Genomic DNA, 21318 nt, shown 5'->3' with positions numbered 1-21318 from the left:
AAAGAAACATCGATGTCCTCAACTTATTCTTAAATGACTCAACAAAAATAATGTGGATGTGGAGTGTGTTTTTAAAGAGGAGAATATGTAACAACTGGGATAAATCCCAGAAAATTTTGCGTAAGAGTCAATCCCAGAAGTTACTGTGTAACTTCATTTCTGAAGATTTCTCAAATGACAAAATTATAGATGTAGAGAACAGACTGGTGGCTCCTGGGGTTAGAGGTAGGGGGAAGTAGGTGTGGCTATAAAAAGGACAACATGGGGGTCCTGACTGATACACTGTAACAGAGGCTTATCAGATCTTGGGGGGAGGGTGTGATAAAAGGGTACACAGGGTGTCTCCACACAATGTCTTAAAACAGCAATGTGAATCTACAATTATCACAAAATAAAGTTTAACTAAACCCCTCAAACGGATTAATCATTTAAAAAATTCAAAATACAAAAGAAATTTTTTATTTGTTAAAAACCATAATCTTACCTTCTTTTGTCCACTTTTTGATACATCCAGTCAAAAGTCCCAGGCAACTTGTGTGGATTGCTGCTGACAATATAGCTTCTAACTGTTCTTCCTGAACCACACGTTAAAAAAGGAGGAAAAAGAGTAAGAAATGAAGATACAGGATATCTGACCACAGACTCAGAGATAGTAAGTTCTAGCAGAATACAAACATTTAGGGGCGCCTCGGTGGCTTAACCAGTTAAGCGTCCAACTGTTGATTCTGGATCAGGTCATGATCTCAGGGTCCTGGGATAGAGCCCCACATGGGGTTCCCTGCTCAGCGGGGAGTCTGCTTGAGGATTCGTTCTCCCTATGCCCCTCTGCACACGCACTCTCTCTAAAATAAATAAATCTTAAAAAAAAAAAAAAGAATACATTTAAAGGGTTAAAAACTCATGACTCACTAGGTGGCTAGGCTATGAACACAAAGACAGACAGTAACAAGCATTGGTGGTGATGTGAAGTGGAATCCTCACACACTGATGATGGAAATGTAAAATGGTAGCCACTTTGGGAAACTTAAATACTAAGTTACCTCATGACCCAGCAACTCCCCACCAAAGCCATACATGGAACAACACTATTCATAATAGCCCCAAACTGGAAACGAGCCAAATGCCCATCAACGAAAGAATGGGTAAGTGAACCGTGCTACGCTCCTGACACAGACATTATACGGGACAAGGGACTGACGCATGAACCGCAGTTTGATCTAAGTAACAAGAAGTCTATGAAGACAAAAAGCAGGGGAGTGGTTATCAAAAGTCGGGGCTAGGGGGAGAATATGGGGGTTTCGTGGGGTGATAAAAATGTTCTCAAGCTAAATGTGGTAATAGATGCACAATTCCATGGATTTATTAAAAACCACTGAATTATACACTGTAAGCCAGTGACTGTAAGATACAGCTGTGTCTTAGTACGTCTGTTACTTAAAATCATTATAGATCACACTGAATATCAAAGAAATCTATGAATTTCATTCATCAGAGTGGCAAACTTTTTTTTAAAAGAATCGAAAGAAAAAACAGATGAGTCAAACAGGAATAAACGGGCCATAATATGATAAAGGCTCCCCCAAAATGAAGAAAATGGAGACTCAGTAAAGCAATTTACATTAAAATTAGAGACAAAACAAGAATGCTGGTACCACTGCTTTTCCACAGTTAGTACAGGTTCTACCAAATGCTGTGAGAAGATAAACAAAAATGGAAAAAAGAAAAAAGAAGCCCGTATTTGCTGATGACTATACACTTTGAAAATCTAAGAGATTCTGATTTCATTAAGTAGATATTAAGTGAATATACAAAAAACCAATTGAATTTTTATGTACTAGCAATAACCATCCAGAATTGAATATAGGAAAAATGTTCTACTCACAAAGAGCAAAACTCTGGAACACTTAGGGATAAGAACAGAAAGACATCCGTAAGAAAAGAACCATAAGCTCTTGGTGATAGAAAAACCAACCCTGAATAAATGGCAATATATACCATTAGTCTTGGATGGGACGATGATAAAAATATCAATTCTCTCCAAAATTAATATATGAATATAACGAATTTCCATAAGGAGTGCCAATGGGGGTGCTGGATAAAATTATCTTATAATTAATACAAAGAATAAATAACTATTGACAATTAAAGGAAAAAAGAGCCGCATTAGCAAATATTAAAGCAATTATATATATTAAAATGGCACAGAAATACATCAGATTAATGGGAAGAAATTAAATCCCAGAAACAGAACCCAGTACACATAGACATAGGAAATCAAATAAACGTGCTATCTCAGTAGCATGAGAAAAGGATATTCTGTGTTCTATTTTATAAGTGGTGTAGCACAGCTGGACTCATCATCATCGGGAGAAAGAAAATCAACCCTTACCTGAGGTGATACACAAAGACGAACTGAAGCCTTAAATGTTAAAGAAACATTTAAGTGTTAGAAAGACTTTTTAAGCCAGAGCTATAAAATACATCTGACTACAAGAATATTAACTTGTATGTAGCAAAAGATACCATAACACAAATTAAGAGGAAAACAGTAGGCGGACGATCTAGAAGACTTAGAACAAAAAGGGTAAATATATGTACCATAGAGAATTTCCATCGACAACCCAGTAAAAAAAGGGTAACATCTAAAATCTGTAATTAACAGAACAAACAGTGACCAGTCAATTAAATAAGAAATTGCATCTGTATCATCCTTTTCATGTATATGAAGAAGGGCTATATAAAGAGACAGATGAAAGAAAAGTATACATGAAGTCCATGCACCATGTATACAAATGATTACAACGTGGACACTGACAGGACGCCCACCCAGGTTTAGATGGAGAATATTTGGCAGTAACCTGGAAGCTATGTCTGCTCCAACCTGATCAAAGCAAATCCCAGCCCCCGCTCCCATCTCGCAGGGCAACCATGCAACCATGACCCCTCTCCTGCCTCCTGAAGTCATCATCCTCTTGCTTTTCTTTTAGGTCTGCATGTGCATTACTAAAGAATATAGTTTAATTTGGGCCTATTCTAGGAATGGAGTTAAAAGGAAAAAAAAAAAAAAGGTAGATGAAGAATGGTCAAAAAAATGCCAATAGTTACATGCCTCTATACACTTTAGCCAATTTTCTAAATTCAAATTATTCATGTACTATTTATGTAATTGGAAAAAACCCAAAACAGGCTGGAATACCCGGTTTAATCACAGAAAACACTAAATGCTGTTTTATTCATGTGGCTGAATTACAGATAATTTTTTCTTGTTTCACATTTTTAAAATACTATTGCTTTAGCTAAATTTGACAGTATGTAATTAGAAAAAAATAATCTGTATTAAGTTCCCTAAAGTGAGAAAGTTAAACGAACAGAGCACCTGGAGCGCCCGGAGCACCCAAGCTCCTGAGGACAATGAGCAGTGAGTTCTCTGCCATCAGGAAGGGCAGGGCCACGGGAGCCAAAGTTCCCTAAGGTCCTTCGATGGACCCAATCAAGAGCTGCAGAAAGCCATCTTGAATCTGGTATTTTTTCTCCTATCTTCTTGAGGCAGGGGAATGGACACCATAAAACAGAATACTATGAACAAAAGACTGATCAAAGGTGTCCTCTGAACACATATGGTTGGAAATCAACAGCCCATAGTTGGATGATGCTGTTTTATCAAACATAACTCTCAACAGTGTTCTTGGGCCATTAGACAGAAGAGATCTCTTCAGCACAACGTGTTAGCAATTCTTCCATAACTATCACCAGGTAGATGGGTTAAAAAGACCGTATTACTCACAATGAGCAAAAGAAAACCCCATAAACTGCTTTAGCCTTTTCTGAACAAAAGGAAATTCTTGTTACCTGTGGATAAAGATGGAACATCAAGCACAGCCATTTACTTGCTGCCTCCGTATCATCACCAGACCCCAGTGAATGATCGTAAAGAGCAGAGAAAGGTATCAATCAACGAGGGCAAAGAAAAGAGAAGGCATCATGGGGTAAAACAGCTCAACAAAATCCGTGAACAGCAGTCATGAGGAAAGGTGACGGACTCAGCAGTGTGAGGGAAGCCACGTCCGTAGGTCCTCACAGAGGGGAGCTACAGATGAGAATGGAGTTGGGTTAGCTCTCTGAGCCCTCAGGCTAAGTCCTTGGAGACACCAAGTATAGAGGAAAAGTGGGGGGCAAGAGTGGTCAGACCCGGGGCTGAAAATAGGCAACCGGAGGGCACTTAAGTCTGTGGAACAGCCAGTGGTACTCCCCGCCCCCGTGACCCCACAGCAAAGAACCACAGACGCCTGCCTCACAGATCTTTGGAAAAATGGAACGGCCCCAAACAAAGTATGGTTCTCCCCTCATATGATGCACGTCCCATCTACTATCCTCAAGAAAAGGATGCCTCCGCATGGACTACACCCACACAAAAAAAGAATATCATCTGTTACTGACCTACGAACAGATGACCAAGGGCCGCCACACACGTTAGGAGAGCCACTGGCACCAAAGAGACTAAAGGAAGAAAACGGACTGCAGAGGAAACAGAGCTAATGCACAGAACCAAGTAAGACTGTGACCACACACGGACAGGGGCTAGTTCATCCATAAAACAGATACTATGAACAAAAGACGGATCAAAGAAAAATTACTCAGAGAAATTTTAAATGAGGGTCAAAGTTTTAAAAAGCTAATAGGAAGACAGGGAGAGGATGAAGAAATCTCTCCCAAAATAGAACCAGAGGCAAAGACAACAAACTGCTGGGCAACAAAGGTAATCTAACAGAAGGTCAAAGCCTTCGTCTAAAAGGGCTTCACAAAGAGCAAAAACAAACTGAGAAGAAAAAATTAAGCTTGTGTGATACTAGGCAGGTTTTGTTTTGTTTAAAAAGGCCACTTGGAAACTCCAGGAAAAAAACAAGCTACATAATAATATTAACTTCAATCATGATCATGACATGACCATGTGGTAAATATTTACAGAGGTACAAAAATATAAAAGGGGGGTAAGGAGTGGGGGAGACTCCCAATGAAAATACTATCGAATATTTCTCTTCACTCCATGAAATTAAGTATTAAAATCCAACCCTAAGTGTTAAACCAACAGTGGCAATATTTATATTCCATTGGATGTTTAAAAGGCTCTTTTTCCAGCAAATCATAATGTTACACATCTGTAATTTTTAAAATAACTTCATTCAAACACTACTTGGGAAGAGTTAACATTTTCTCTTCCTTCATGGGAAAATGGAGCTTCCTTTATTCTAAGCATGTTTTACTAAAGAATAATGACTTAAAATAAATGTGAATTATGAGCTATGCCCAGGCAACACTGTTTATTGGTTGAATGTCTCCTGGTAGGTAGAATGTACTGGGACCAGGAAAACTGTGAATGGATTATAAACCACCAGTAGGAAGATAAGATTTTGGCTTCCACAAGTGAGTCTGACTTCTAGAACAGCCTTGTTTTGCAGGAACTTGGAATCTTCTCATAGGCTCTCAGGAGAAACCGGTTTCTATAAAGCAGTGGTTCTCAAAACACTGCATCAGAATCACATCAAGGGCTTTTTTTTTTTTTTTGAGACTTACTTATTTGAGAGACAGAGTGTGGACACAAACACAGGGGCAGAGGGAGAGGGAGAAGCGGACTACCTGCGGAGCAGGGAGCCCGATGTAGGGCTCGATCCCAGGACCCTGAGATCATGACCTGAGCCGAAATCAAGAGTCAGATGCTTAACCAACTGTGCCACCCAGGCGCCCCCACATCAAAGGCTTATTAAAACACTCAGTGCTGGGCTCCACTCCTAGAATTTCTGATTCAACAGCCCTGTGACAGAAACCAAGAACAAGTTCCCAGTGACACCCATGCCAGTGATCACATACTTTAGTTCTAGATCATGAGATCCACCTAAGTCAAGATGATTTCCACTCACGAGGTCTCATTCTCTTGTACCTATGCAGTTCTCACGGTGGNCCGCGGGGGGGGGGGGGGGGGGAATGGCCCCTGGCCTGTTATAGCAACTTCTACTCATGACACGCCTGAGGCCGCCATGATGTGCCTCCTGTCCCAGATCCTTCTCTGCAGCTAAGTGAATCTGGTGCCAAGTTATGGCCTACTGAGCCCTGGGTGTATGTATTTTAAGCCAAACCCAGGACCATAGCTACTGATCACGCAGAGTGAGCATTATACTACTGAATCTACTTTTGCAGAAATTATCTAGTAGACTTTTATTATAATAGAAAGCTAATAATATGATTCAAAAGAAACGACAGCATTAGAAATCATCTCACCTGACTTAAACTGGAAGGGTGAGTATCAGTAAGTCTTGGTGACAGAAGGCCAGCCATAAGACATCGATTATAGCCATCAGGTATGAATTCACTGAGAGATGCTCCTGATTTCTTTAAAAACCTCAAAGTCTGTAAAGATCGATAAATAAACATCAATACACGATATCAAATAATCAAATTTAAGAATAATTGATAAACTCATCACCCTACTTTATACTTGATATCTTGAATAAAGCTAAAAGACACTGAATGGAAATTGTAAGACTCCATTTTCACACTTCTTGCAAGGAAAAGTGTTTATAGGTTCTTCAGCTAAACCAATGCTTGCTAGTTATAAATAATATTACTGATAAGGGTACTTTGGGTGGTTTCTTGTTTTTATGACGGGTAACCCTGCTACCTTCTCTAACACTGACAGACTTGGTGACAGATCTTAACACACACACACACACACACACACACACACACACACACCCCCCTGCAGTTTATACCTCCTTATCTAATGTAAGAGAGATCTAATATGAAGTATAAATATGGCACTCAGGCACATCTAGCCAATTATCAATTTCGAAATCTGCCATTTTGTGATTTCCTGGAAAAGTCTTTTTCAACATATAGTCATCACCTGCTGCGTGCCAGGCACTGTGCTAGGCACCTTTTTTGCGTTACTTCACTTATTCATAAGCTTCCTGAGAAGAAAGAGAATTAAGAGTATGGATACAAAGCAATATGGTGAAGGCACTGACCTACTTCCGCTCTTTTCCTTAAGGTTCAAGTGGCTAACATCCACACAACCCCAATACTTCTTCTGGCTGCTGCCATCAGTAACTGACATACTAGTTGCTCATATCACAAACCTAGCAGAAGCTATCATTTAGGCTGAAACAACAGTTTAGATAATTAACACTAAATAAAGTGTAAATCCACGATCTGACTTCAGTTCAATTAAGACACACTCTGTCCACATTGTTAGTTGTTACCTACCTCCTTTTGAAAGCCATTACAAGTCATATGAACAATTCCTGAGTTTAACAAACAAGTGGCATCTAAAAAAAAGATGTAAAAAAAAAAAATCTGCTTACATATTCTATCTTGGATGGCATTAATACAACAAAATGTACCCTAATAAGAGACTGCTAGGCAAGATATCAAAATTATTACATTTTATAAATTTTAAAATAATTTTTCCAGGTATTTCCACCCTGACAAGATACCAAACTTAACATAAATAATAGTTATCTTTTCTAGCAAATTCATAAGTGATAATTTCTTTATAAAATATCTAAGTATTAAATTTCTCATGTACGTGTCAAATTCCCTAAGTTACCCATATATTAACTAACAGTAATGAGACATGAACAGTAACTACATGTACACATACACTACACACTATATACGTACATGCACGCACATACTATAGAAATACGTATCACGCACAAACACCCACGCACACATACTCGTGCATGTTCTTTTTCTCGAAAGGTAATGTTAGGGAAATACATACCAAAATTGTAAATATTTGCATTAAAAAACTGCTCAGGAGGTGGATATGAAGGAGGAATTCCTCGACTTAAGCTTCTCTCATTTACTAGTATATCCAAGATGTAATGTGGGTAAGTCTTGTTCACAACAGAATCCAGTGACCACAATGCAAAGTAAGAGCAGTTATGCAGATATTCTCCTGATCTAAAAGAAAATGTTACAAAACTGTTCAATGCCCGAGCTACTACACATACGAATATGAAAAAGAGAGGAGAGAGGGCGGAATCGTACCTTAGCGAATCGGGCATCTGTGCGTGATACCAGCGATTTATGTCAAAAAGCCCCAAATACATAGAAGGCTTTCCTTGTCCATATATATTCACCTGCCAGGTAAAGACTGAAACACTAGTATCAGGAGACAGAGCTAAAAGAAAAGAATTTTTATAAACTGAATAAATAATCCCAAAGTAAAATTACCCCAAATCAAATTTCAGCAACATTCTGTCATAAAATTAAGAAGTTTTAATCATATTTGATATGTCAAAGCACAATTCTATCACTCGTCCTCTAAGAAGGGTTTCATTCACTTATATCTTTACTGTTTCTCATATCCTGGCTTGTTTTCACTTAGCACTCTGGCAACTTTGACATACGTATTGGCGGTAAAGTAGAAAATTATTCAACTGCATATTCTCCCAACAAGGGAACACAGCTAGAAGCAGAGACTATCAATACCGAAAATGGACACTTTGAGGCCCAGGGCTTAATTCTAGTCGAGAAGGGCCGATCCAGCTCTATGGGAAAAGCTGGTAAGACAAGTACCTGGATGGCGGTTGTGAGGAATGGAAAGATAGGAACAAAGTAAGAGGCACCAACAAGAGAAAAAAGTAAACATCTGAGAAACAACTAACGGGAAACACAAAAAGAACAGGGGAGTAGAGAATGAGAAGAGGTAGACTTTGAAAGAACTGTGTTTTGGGCATGTTTAGTTGGATGTGAGGACTGGGCCACAAATGCAGATGTGGGACAAGCACAGAGGACAAGCCCGGGACGGAGGAGCTAACCATGAAGACGAATCCCAGTAAGCACACCACAAGCAGGGCCCTTGTGCACGCCCAGAGCTGAACGAGCCGACACAGGTTATTCGTTCTCATGGCCACCCTTTGCAAAAGATACAACTATTCCACTCACAGATGGGGAAAGGGAGGCTCAGAAATGTTAAACAATTTGTCAAAGGTCACAACTAGTGACAAAGCTGAGATCTGAAGCCGGCTGGATTCCAAAATCCACGCCATTTTTACTATGCAAGGGCTGTTTACTAGGAAGAAGGCATGATACTAAAGGAAAGAGAAAAATTAAAGACAAGCAAAGCATGTTTGCCATATGTCTCAAAAAATACACGGAGGGAACCATTATCCATAGACTAATCAATGACTAGTCAAAACTAGAGACCATTCTTGTCTGTTTAGGGAGCTGGATTAAAATACAAGGGTCTCGGGGCGCCTGGGTGGCTCAGTCGTTAAGCGTCTGCCTTTGGCTCAGGGCGTGATCTCGGGGTCCTGGGATCGAGCCCCGCATCAGGCTCCTCTGCTGGGAGCCTGCTTCTTCCTCTCCCACTCCCTCTGCTTGTGTTCCCTCTCTCGCTGGCTATCTCTGTCAAATAAATAAACAAAATCTTTAAAAAAAAAAAAACAAAACACAAGGGTCTCTCATTAAAGTCCCTTTAATCTACTGGAATCTTGAGTTCTGCATAGCAAAGTGGAAAGTAAGAATCCTGAGTATCTCACACAGACCTAAAAGAAATTCCATAATCAGTATTCCAATTTTTTAACTGCCTGAGTATGAACTCTAAAATGCAGTCTGTCATAAATCTTACATCGAGGTAACTATTAAAATCAAGCATTCCACACGACATATGAGTGCTTTTAACCAACCTTCATTCATACCTTCCTCTCTGTCGCCATGATATCGATATTTCTCTATACTCTGGCATCCCAACAGTTTGGTATTACTAGTCTGTCCCCTCAAAGGAAACATGCCACCCGTGAGGTCCAGTGTGTATCTTTCTTCACAGTACTCCAACCCCTGAAACAGAAAATATACACAAATCTCTATCTTAGAATTCTAAGCTAGAAGTCATTCAAAAATTAAATGTTCTCTGAATTTGAAGAGTTTTCACATGATACCAAGAAAACACAAAAAAGTTAGAGATATAAGAGACGAAATCACTGAAAATCAGGGCTCTGAAATTTTATATAGCATAAAACACAGACAAAAGGCTAAACTTAGTCTCTTGAAAATAGTGACCAACAAACCTTCTGAAGCAGTTATCAAACACAGGAATGTTCAGGTACTTTTGGCTAGAGTGTGAACTGGACTAACCATCACTATTCTGTACAAAGATACTCCAGGCCAGCAAACCTGCTCCTCTGTTGTCAGAGAAATTCTTGCTCTAGAACAGCAGCCCATACTTTTTTTTGGCTCATCAATCTCTGTAAGAATCTAACAAAAGCTGGGGCACCTGGGTGGCGTGGTCGGGTGAGCGTCTGACTCTTGGCTTTGGCTCAGGTTGTGGTCTTGGGGTCATGGGATCGAGCCCCACACTGGGCTCCACAATTCTCTCCTCCTCTCCCTACCCCTCCCACTTGGGCATGCATGCATGCTCTCTCTCTTACTCTCTCAAATAAATAAATAAATCTTTAGGGGGGAAAAAAGAAAAGAATCTCACAAAAGCTATGAAATGTCCCCCCAGAAAAATGCATAATCATAAAAATGTCACACATAATTCAAAGACTTCTTCATGGCTTCTTTAAAGCCCATCCACATATAACCTCAAACAATACATTAAGAAAGCCTGTTCTATAGAGAGGAATGTAGGGGCTGACCACGTGGCTATTCACAACAGGCCACTTTTTCTTCAAGGATTCAGCTGGAAGAACAGTCATCTGAAAAGCTAGTGCATTTATCCTCTTTCATAAGTGGCAAGACCATTTTTTTTAATTTAAAAATTTGTATTTTTTTTTTTTTAAGATTTTTATTTTTAGTTGGGTGGCTCAGTCAGTTGAGCATTTGACTCTTGATTTTGGCTCAGGTCATGATCTCAGGGTCATGAGATTAAGGCCCACATTGGGCTCCGTGCTGAACATGGAGCCTAACATTCTCTCTCTCCCTCCCCCTCCGCCCCTACCCCACGTGAGCTCTATTTTTCAAGAAAACATCAAAAAAAAAATTTTTATTTTTAAGTAATCTCTATACACAGCATGGGTGGGGCTCAAAATCACAACCCCGAGATCAAGAGTTGCATGCTCCATTGACTGAGGCACTCAGGTGCCCCAAGACTGCTTATAAAGTCACCCCATGGCTTACTACTTGATATATTAGAGCAACAGAGTGGGGCTATTTTTCCTGGGTACCAGTTAGGTCACAAGATGAGTCTTGTCCAATCCCCTCGTTTTAGACGAAAATGATACGTGGGGAAGTTAAGATGGCTACCTTTAAAACAGCTAGTCTTCTGACCCCTAATCTAACACCTTTTCCATTACATTGTGAATACAGTATTAACTTAACTAGAATAACAACTCTTCAATATGTTAATATTTTAAAACAAAGACTAAAATAGGCAAACAATGATAAGATGGTCATAATGAACCCATATTCCCAGTACCGTTTACCTCATATAAGACTTGTCCTGACGCCAAACACTTTCTATCACCAAAGGCCAGCTGAAGTAGATGCAAACTCAACACATCCCCTTCACTGGAAGAAACAGAGACGAGCTGAGAAGAAACACTCAAGATTCTAACACATCAAGCAGCTCTTTCTGTCCAGGATACAGTATTGGGTACACAGGACAAAACGAGGTCAACATGATTACTGTGACTTGGCTGTTTTCACAAAATGCAGTCCTTTGAAACAGCAACTGATTTTTCTTTTTAACAGATTCTAATTAACTTCTAAGCTGATGTCATTTGCACACTTTAGGTGACCCCTTATGTGGCAGAGACTACAGCGGTTTACCCCACGCTGCTTCTCCCCATCTTTAACAGGTGTGCTCTGAGCTGGGCACAGCAAGACCGCGTTCTGGCCAAACAGGAGGTACACAGGATTATCCCGTGGCAACTACAGAAAACCATCCTTAGGGGACTGCACGCCCTTTGCTCCTTCTTCCTGGTTTCTTCCGACATCTCCTTAGGCTTCTACCTAAAATGAAGATCTTGCTGGACCACAGAATGAGGGCTACACATATGACTATAAAACAAAGATCCCAAATCGACTCCTCACTGTCAAGGACAGCAGGCAGGAAGTATTAAGAGCACAGATTTCCATATTGCCTGAATGTGAATTCTTACTCTTCTGGTTGATCTTTCTGAGAATACATATTCTACTTGGCCTCCAGGATGCTGCACGATCTTCATGTTCCTCGCACGACACTATCCGTAGTCCTCTGCTGGCTGTTCTACCCTCTGCTTCTCCATCATCAATTATTGCCACGTGCAGAAGGAGTCCCAGCTCTCTTCTCTAGCTGTTCTCACTCTGGACCAGTGCTTCCCTATCTTGGTTGCTTATTATTAGCATGACCAAGGCAACTTTGAAAAAATACTAATGCTCAGACCTACCACCAGAAATTGATTTAATTGGTCTGGTCTAGTCAGACCAAATTCATATACTTACCTTACCAGGCCTCCACCATCCTATGTAAACTAGTTCTACTCTTCTGACCTGATCTGTGACCAGGCTGCATTCTACCCCTTACCACTCTTCTTGCTTTTCCTTGAGGCATTTTTCTTTCTAAGGTCTCTGCATTCTTTCCCCCAGATCTCCCCATGGCTCTCCTATCTACCTGCCCCAACTGACTTCATTCATATCTCCCAACTACATTAAAGAGCCATTCCCTATACCACACATTCTGTATCTCCCCTCCCAGCTTTGTATTTCTGTATTTAACACTACCTGAAATTATATGAAGTATATTTAGGAAATATACTTGCTGAAATAGAACATCTAGAAGAATAGAAATTTATTGGCATTACACATCGCTACATTCTCTACAACAATCATTAGCACGTATAAACACTCAATGATTTTGTGGAATGAATAAACACATGGACATAAAACAAAGACAAATAACCTCTAAAACACCAAATATTAAACAGGATAAACTGCACACAACCAACATTAAAGGGAACACCAGTCAGTCTTCTCATTCACTGTTCCATATTACAGTATTAATGTGGCTTGACTAATGAATCATTGAACTCTACCTCTGAAACCAATAATACGTTATATGTTAATTGAATTTAAATAAAAATCAATTTAAAAAATTAATGTGGCTTTTATTATAATTGATAAGCACTATGGCAACAATTTAGATCTATACCTACATAATTCTGTGGTGGTATAATCACCCTACAGTGATTCTTTGGTTTTTTTCCTTTTTTATTCTGTTTAAATAACCACTCTGATGGGGAAAAGGAAGGACCACATGATCTAATTTGGACTTATAATCTATGTTTATATTATTTTCATCTACTTATAATACCATCTACTTATATATACCAATATGTGTATGAATATTATATATGTGTTGTTTGCATACGTGTGTATTATTTATACATGTATATAAGTATTATTTGTATATGTGTACATATATTTTTATTATGTATTGTTCATATACAAACAAATGTAAATAATCTTATAAAATTTTCGGGAGCTCATAGACTGCTCTAGGTCTACCCACAGACCACAGGTGAGGAATTCTGCTTTAAATTATATTACAGACACATATCAATATATATCACAGCCTTCATCAGAGTCTCAAAGAGGCCCATGACCTACTAATTTAAGGGCCTAAATCAAAGACTAGAAGTCCACGAAAATACCACTCTCAAAAACATCTCACGTCAATGATAGTGACAAATGCAAAGTAAATCATGTAGGAATAAATAATCCAATTTACCAATGAAATTAACCCTGTCCTATTAAAAGAATATCATATACAGTACTAGAAAGTGGTTTAAAAGTCATCAGAGAATTGTTACTATGGGTTACTTACTCAGTGTGCTGTGAATAATAAAAACAAGTAAATAAAGGCATCACCGTAAGAGAAACAGAAAACAGTATATTCTGCCCATATTTTAAACTATGATTCATTTGTGCTTCAAATGCAAATACATTTTGTCCCTCGAACAACACAAGTTTCAACTGTGTGGGTCCATTTGTATGCAGAGTTTTTCAATAAATACAATGGGAAATTTTTTGGACATTTGTGACAATTTGAAAAAACTTGCAGATGAACTGCACAGCATAGATATGCTGAAAAAATTAGGTAAAAAGTTATAGGCATTATTAAAAGAATACAGTATGTAACACATTTAACACGAAATATGTGCTAATTGTTAATGTTTGTCGGTAAGGACTCGTTCAACAGCAGGCTATTAGTAGCTAAATTTGGGAGGGGGTACAAAAGTTAAACATGGATTTCTGATGGCCTAGAGGGGTCAGAGCCCCAGCTCCCACTTTGTTCAAGAATCAGCAGTAGAGAGCTCTGAAAACACCTCAAAAAAGGATGAAGGGAGGTGCATACAGTTCACAAGGATTTTACAAAAGAATATCAGGAACAGAGAATATTCAGATAGCTTCATGATTGTAAGAACAGAGTGGGCATCACTTACAGATAACACGAAAAGAATCAAGAGTGGTATGGTAAAAAAGAAGGCAGACTTATTCACCAAGTTCCGAAATAAGACGAAAGCACTCAAGAGTTTAGTGTGTGAAAATTCAGAAATAGAACTTAAGAGACAATCCTAGGAGGAAAAATAAGCAGAATACAAGGATTGTTTAAAGTCCCCTCACGTTGCCCACCAACCAGAGCCCTCACAGGGCACATCCCTCCAACTGCTGCTGCCCCCGCTACACTCAGATGAATGGAAATATGGGATTCACTCAAGGAGGGATAGCCCAAGAGTGGGCTCTGTATTTTCCATTTCAGCATTTTTCCAGGAATAACAAATTTCAAAGTGGCAAATCAATTCTTCATTTCCTGACTTACTACAGAGAAAGGCAAGACTAAACCACCAAGTGAGGACATGGAACACAAAACCTAAACTGACCACAATTCAGGTACCCAGAGCCCACAGTAGGATGGACTTGGGAAGAAAAAGTACTGGGAACCGCACGTTATCACCATCACAGCATTTATACCACAAGCTCAACTGTTTCACTCATCATCCAAGAAAGAACAAAACACCAAAGAAAAATAAGAGAAAATCAATACTTAGCACTATTTTACTTGAACAAACTCAATGGATTAGAATCCAGTTGAAAGGAAAGATTTCTCACCAGCTATAATTGGGACAAAATTAGATCTTATGACAGAGAAAAATTAGCCAAATTAATGCTAATATACTAAAAAAGGCAAACAGGAGGACCAGGGAAAAGAGTAAAGATAAATAAAAACAAGGCATACACAACAAAGAGAAGAAATGAGATTAGAAAAGTATTAGAATACAGAAGGCCACAGAAATTGTCTACGGCAGTAAAGGGCTGCCTACTCGCCTGTGTTGGCTTACTCTTAGAAACAGCATTCAAACAAGCCACACAAGCACCATTTCTTACAGTATCCCAGAATTTATTCAACAATGTAGAAACAATCATTTAAACTTTCAAAATCATTTCAACTACCACTCGGTAATTCACCAAATTATGCTGTTTTCACTAAAAAAGACAATATACTACAAGGCTTTCCAAGAGAAATTAACTGCTGTCTCATGTTTGCCAAGTATTTCCAGAAATCACACGCATAACACTTACCTATCTTGTGTTGACTGAACAGCCCACAAGTAACAGCAATTACGCGGATCATTCTCCGGTTCTTGAAAAGTGACCGCGTACACGGGAACTCTTCCACCCTCCAGCTGCGTGTAGTACCTACAACAGGGACAGAAAGGAGGACAGTTCATACTTTTAAATCATAATTTCATGCAGAAAGGATAAGGAGTCTCATTTGAGAATCTAGATCAAGGCAACTACTACTGTTCGCACGATCGTCGGATCTTAAAGCACAGGGCAGAGGGCAGCAAGACCGCAGGCACGGCCAAACGACGAACGCGGCCACATACACGCGTGCAGGAACTAGCCCCTCCTGTCAGGTGGGGGTATGCCACCACGGGCTGCTCCCAGTGAGAGGCCCCTGGGAAAGATGAACACAGACACAACACTCCACCTCAGCTGCCCTCACTTAGTTTCCCCATCACAACTCCCCAGTGGTCCCACAAACCACTCAGAAAGCAGTTAGCCAAGAGGTGACAGCGTTGGGAAGACCGTAGGAGCCAGGTTCTCCAGGTACTCACTTAGCAGCAACTCAAAGACAAGAGCTGGTAAGAGGTTCTCAAGCAAACAGAGTCGAGGTGGACTTGCCCTAGGGAGCTACTAGGCAAGAGCACTAATGCTTCATCACAGGTACCCCCCCCCCAAAATCCAACATGCCTTGGAAAAAAATGAATATTAAATTGATAACTTATGAGAAAAACAGGCATCTCCTTCAATTTTCATAGAGATTAAAGGTCTATAATGCTGATCTGCTATCTCCCTCAATTAAGGGCCACTCCCCTCTCAATAAAGGGTTAATTCTGCAGCAATTGTTTTAAAACATTTTCTACTTCAAAAAAAANTAAAAAAAAAAAAAAAAAAAAAAGGAGGGGCACCTGGTGGGCTCAGTTGGAAGAGCATGCAACTCTTGATCTTGGAGTCATGATTTCGAGCCTCACATGGAGTGCAGAGATTACTTAAATAAAACTTAAACAAAAAAAAAAAGGACTTCTTATTTTTAACCATACCCTTTTCTCTTTATGCTAATTTTAAAACAGTAATAATTAAGTACAAGTTATATTCAGAAAGAAACTACCAATAACCAAGTAAGAGAAGAAAGTCGTACTTACTCTCTTTTCATGCTTTTCATGTTCCAAAGAGCGAGGTAGCCATCAGAGAAGCCCACAGCGAGCTGGTTCGTCCTGCTGATGTAGCGAAGGGCTGACACGGGGGTGCCCGACGGGCTCACCAGCTGGAAACACAGGTGACGGCCCTCACGCATCACAGTCTCCCTGATGTGTGGCACTTCGGCCGGGATGCCGGTTACAACTTCAAGGTCTAGAAAAACAAGACAAGTGAGATTAACAGATCATAACAACCATAAAAGCAAATGTGTCAGCCACTATTCAAGCTGCAGCAGAGGACTAGGGTGGTCAGTTAAAATCAGATTAGTGATAATAAAGCACACTGAACTATAGAACAGCCAACCATACCTAGTTAAATGCTCTAATTTTCAAAATACATTTAACTTTATAATTTTTTAAAAACCTCACAGTACATCTCAAATATTATCTGAAGTACACTTTTTAAAAAAAGGATTACACAATTTCCTTATAATCGTAACAAAGCTGAAGGGGTTTTCTTTTCTTTTTTGGAGGAAAAAAAAAAAAGGCTGATGGGTTTCTTTATTCAAATTTAGAACTAAGAACTTAAACATTCCCCTTGGAGAAATGGCCAGTTCCCGGGTCTGGGGCAGAAAATATGTAAGATGAACCTAGTACATCTTGTGTCAGAAATCTAGGAAACTATCATGATAAAGTCTAAAGGGGATTTGTCAGACTACACGAAGGGGTTCTTATTAGTTTAAAAAAAAATTTGTTTTCTTTTGAACATCAATAAACAATAATGAAAGTAAATGAATGAAACGCATTAGGTATGCAAAACCTCCTGAGTTCCTGTCCTCCTCACCGACAAGAGACCTTACTGAACCATTTTAAGTAACTGGGTACCCAGGCTCCTTCCTCTGAAAATTAGTACTTAAACGGTAAGCATTTACCCTGCCTCTTCTGTATAAATTGTATTTCAGGGTAAACAAACAGCCCTAGTTAATGAGAAATTTGACAAAATCAACAAACAAAAATTAAATCATTTTGTAACCCCTACTGAATCAAGAGATTAAGGTAACAATCTTGATGGATGAAACAATTAATTTAAATAGGGTTTCTCAAGCTTGGCTTCATGGACTACTGAATCAAGAGATTAAGGTAACAATCTTGATGGATGAAACAATTAATTTAAATAGGGTTTCTCAAGCTTGGCTTCATGGACACGCTGGGTCAGATAAGTCTCTGCCAAGGGGACGGTGAACTGCATCCCAGGCCTATTACATGCCAATAGCACCATCTTCCTCCAGAAGCAACAACCAAAAATGTCCCCAGGACATTATGAAAGATCCCCTAGTGGGCAAACGTCACCCCCGGTTGCAAATCACTGGTACAAAGTAGATGGGAAACTTGGACAACGAAGGATCACAGTGTCATCATCTGGACCCACTGATGATGGTCATCATCTGGACCCACAAGACACGGTGTCCTCCTGACGTGCTATGGTAGGAAATACCCAGCACTTCTGGAAGTGTCCCTGCCAAATGTACATCTGCACTAATCAGAGCTAACTTATGTTTGCAGAAAATACAAAATGTAAATGACACCACATGAAAACACTCCACTAATTCCAAAATGTGGGGCATTCCATCAGATAAACTTCTTCAGCAAGTCAGGAGAACTAAAAATAAATGGGAAAGGAGAGATAGAGGAAGGTCTGCTCTACATTCAAGGAGACAGAAGACATAACTCAAATGTCATATGTGGACCTTGTTCAGATCCGGATTCAAACAATACAAATGCAAAAAGATGCTCTAGAGACAATCACAGCCATTTGATTACGGACCAGTTATCAGACTATACGAAGGAGTTATTATTAATACAGTTAGGACTGATTATGGCATTATGATTATATAGTAAGACAACCAATATTTGCTTTAAATTAGTGCAGAGGCAAAAAGGGCAAGAGGGAAAAGAAAGAAAAAAGATGCACATACAGTAAATTCTGAAAACTTGAATTTAAGTGACAGATATGTGGGAGTTCTTATATTCTTCTATCTACTTAAAGATCTCTGAAATCTTCAATAAAAAGGAAAAATATTCAGGCCCATATATTGATATAACCACGTGCAAGGGCAGATTCCCTCAATGCTGTTATGAAGAGGGGAAAAATCATATATTGTACTTGAACAATTACCCTCCTAATCCCTTCTGCTTCTGATTATTTTTCCAAAGAAGAGCAAGGATTAAACTTTGCCAAAATAATTACTTCATACAATGGAATAATGTAACATTTATTCGAGAGATAAGGCAGACTCTATCTATATTAATGTGGAAAGATGTACAATACCACTAAGTTTGGAAAAGTTGTAAAACAGTATACTATGATAAATATTAGGATTTCTTTTTCTTTTTTCTAAGATTTTATTTATTTATTAGAGACTGTGAGAGCACAAGCGGAGGAGGGACAGAGGGAGGAGAAACAGACTCCCCACTGAACAGGGAGCCCAATGCGGGGCTTGATCCCAAGACCCTGAGCTTAACTGACTGAGCCACCCAGGCACCCCAGAACTTCATTTTCTATGTTATGTGTAGTATTACAGTGAAGTCCAAATAGCTGTAATCATAAATTACTTTTGTAAACAAAAACTTTTGTATTAAACCCCAATTTTTTATTCAATGGCTCTGTAAATCCTTTAACTAAGGAATAATTCTCATCTCTTCACAACCCAAAGAGTTCCATTATACAATTATCCTTGGGCTGAATTCAACTGCTTATTGTTGACCACTGAAATAAAGGATGTTTTAACTCCACTATTTTGGTCTGGAGAGAGTTGTAATTATGAATACAATCATTTCAATTAGCCTTACATCTAGAATTATATTATCTACAAAAAAAAACTCTGGAACAAAACTCCACCAAGACTACTGAATTCCTCTAACAACTTTCTAAAAAAAGCAATTCAAACATTTCTAATATTCTATAAATTCATTTTTAGTTACTGTTATTTCTGCTAGTCAATTCTTTTCTCTTAAACTTTACCCAGGGTTAATCAGTCAGATCTTCCTACATATCAGATTTTAAGATAAAGTTTTTCACACTGCGAGGATTTTTTTTTTTTAAGTGTCCATGTGGCCATTATTTCTGTCAAATCAAGTTTTTTCAAGTCGTATTTTACAGATTTAAAATTTTGCTCAGAACTCTGATTTGCTTCTTAAATTTCTGGTTAAATACAATTTTTACTACTTGCAGTTTTAATCATTTTTACTACACACTGACAATTTTTATTAGTTATGCTCATTATAAATTAGGATAAAATAATGATCATTTGTTTCTTAGCAGATCCACAGAGAAACAGATCTGCCCTAATATTACAGGACTGCTATAACTATCAAGGTCTTCAAGATCAAATGGTCCTTTCCAGAAACTACAATAGATACATTTTTTTACGATTTCTAGGTTAGCTCTCCTCCCTGCATAAATCAATCACATAAATGTCCCATAAATAAAAGTCAAAGAACTGAAAGCACTTGATAAGGAGAAGACATAAACATTAAATATAGTATTAAAGGAAGAAAATTGTGTCTCCTCACTTTTTAAAAATTTGAGTAGCGTTAGTTCTCTTAGGACGCTATTTCGTGAAAGAAAGCCTTTGATTACTGTTATTTCCTATTACATTACCTTATTTCTGACTTGGTCTTACAGTAGGCACATAATCAGTGTGCCAAAAACACAATGTTAGATATACTGTCTGATAAAATCAAGATTTTATACCTTCAGCCTTTCTTCCGGCATACACTTAGTAACAGCTATTTTTCAAGTGTATATGGAAAAACAAATCAAAATCTCTATCTAAGACCTACCTTAATAAGTAATATAAACACCTCATCACTAAAACAGAGTAACTCATGCAAAAAGCATCCACAGTGCCCAAAACAATAACAGGTCCAAACAATAAAAGAAACAAAGACACAAAAAAGAAGCTTCTACACAAAAATTTTTCACTATTTAAAAAACAAACAAAACAAACCCAATCCATTGCATCAGAATATTCAGAATATGCTCAGTTTTGGGTTTCAAACAATTACCTGAGGCCTCTAACTCATTCTGACTGCATGACATGTCATCCAAACACAGGTCAATAAGAAGGACCTGTCCAACATCGGTCACCACTGCAGCCACACCGAAAAGCCATCGCAGGCTTGGGTGCAAATGCTGGGTGCTCGCACTGGCTCCTCCATGACTAATTATGGGTTCAATCGCTGTCACCTAGAAAGCAGAATACAGCATTCGTTTTTCTTATACAAAGTGAGAAAATACAATTAAAAAACACAACAAACAAATCTGGAGGTTAAAGCAGGTTATTAGTTATCATGGATTTAAACATTTTCTAAAAGAGAATTATGAATTTGCATTTGATACTTGTGAATCTGAGTAACATAATGAAATCTTCAGATAAAATATAATGACACCATTATTTCAATATATAACAGATCGTGCAGTTGGAATAACTGATGTTTACTGAAAGCATACTCTATGCCAGGCCTTGTGCTAATTGGTTCATGTAACATTCATGATAACCCTGGATACTGGATCAAATATAATTCTACCTGTTCCAAGATGAAACCACCTGGAAGCTTAGAAAGTTTAGCT

General features: G+C 38.7%; 1 protein-coding gene across 5 annotated transcripts in view; it reads right to left on the bottom strand.

Moving 5' to 3' along the window:
• Positions 1-21318, bottom strand: part of AHCTF1 (AT-hook containing transcription factor 1) — a 78666-nt gene that overhangs the window by 38840 nt on the left and 18508 nt on the right. For 4 of the 5 annotated variants that reach the window (XM_034666618.1, XM_034666616.1, XM_034666619.1 and 1 more), the window contains 10 exons: positions 20754-20934; positions 16692-16899; positions 15565-15681; positions 11427-11511; positions 9690-9840; positions 8047-8179; positions 7778-7959; positions 7258-7319; positions 6274-6402; positions 485-575 (listed from right to left, as the gene is read on the bottom strand). In XM_034666618.1, the coding sequence (XP_034522509.1) occupies positions 485-575; positions 6274-6402; positions 7258-7319; positions 7778-7959; positions 8047-8179; positions 9690-9840; positions 11427-11511; positions 15565-15681; positions 16692-16899; positions 20754-20934 (1339 nt within the window). The remainder of the gene's footprint in view (positions 1-484; positions 576-6273; positions 6403-7257; positions 7320-7777; positions 7960-8046; positions 8180-9689; positions 9841-11426; positions 11512-15564; positions 15682-16691; positions 16900-20753; positions 20935-21318) is intronic. The other variant, XM_034666617.1, reaches the window with a different exon arrangement.

The sequence above is a fragment of the Ailuropoda melanoleuca genome, chromosome 8 (genome assembly GCF_002007445.2).
Source record: "Ailuropoda melanoleuca isolate Jingjing chromosome 8, ASM200744v2, whole genome shotgun sequence".
Taxonomy (NCBI): Eukaryota; Metazoa; Chordata; class Mammalia; order Carnivora; family Ursidae; genus Ailuropoda; species Ailuropoda melanoleuca.
The sequence above is the reverse complement of the archived record's forward strand: the minus strand, read 5'-3'. Positions and strand labels throughout refer to the sequence as shown.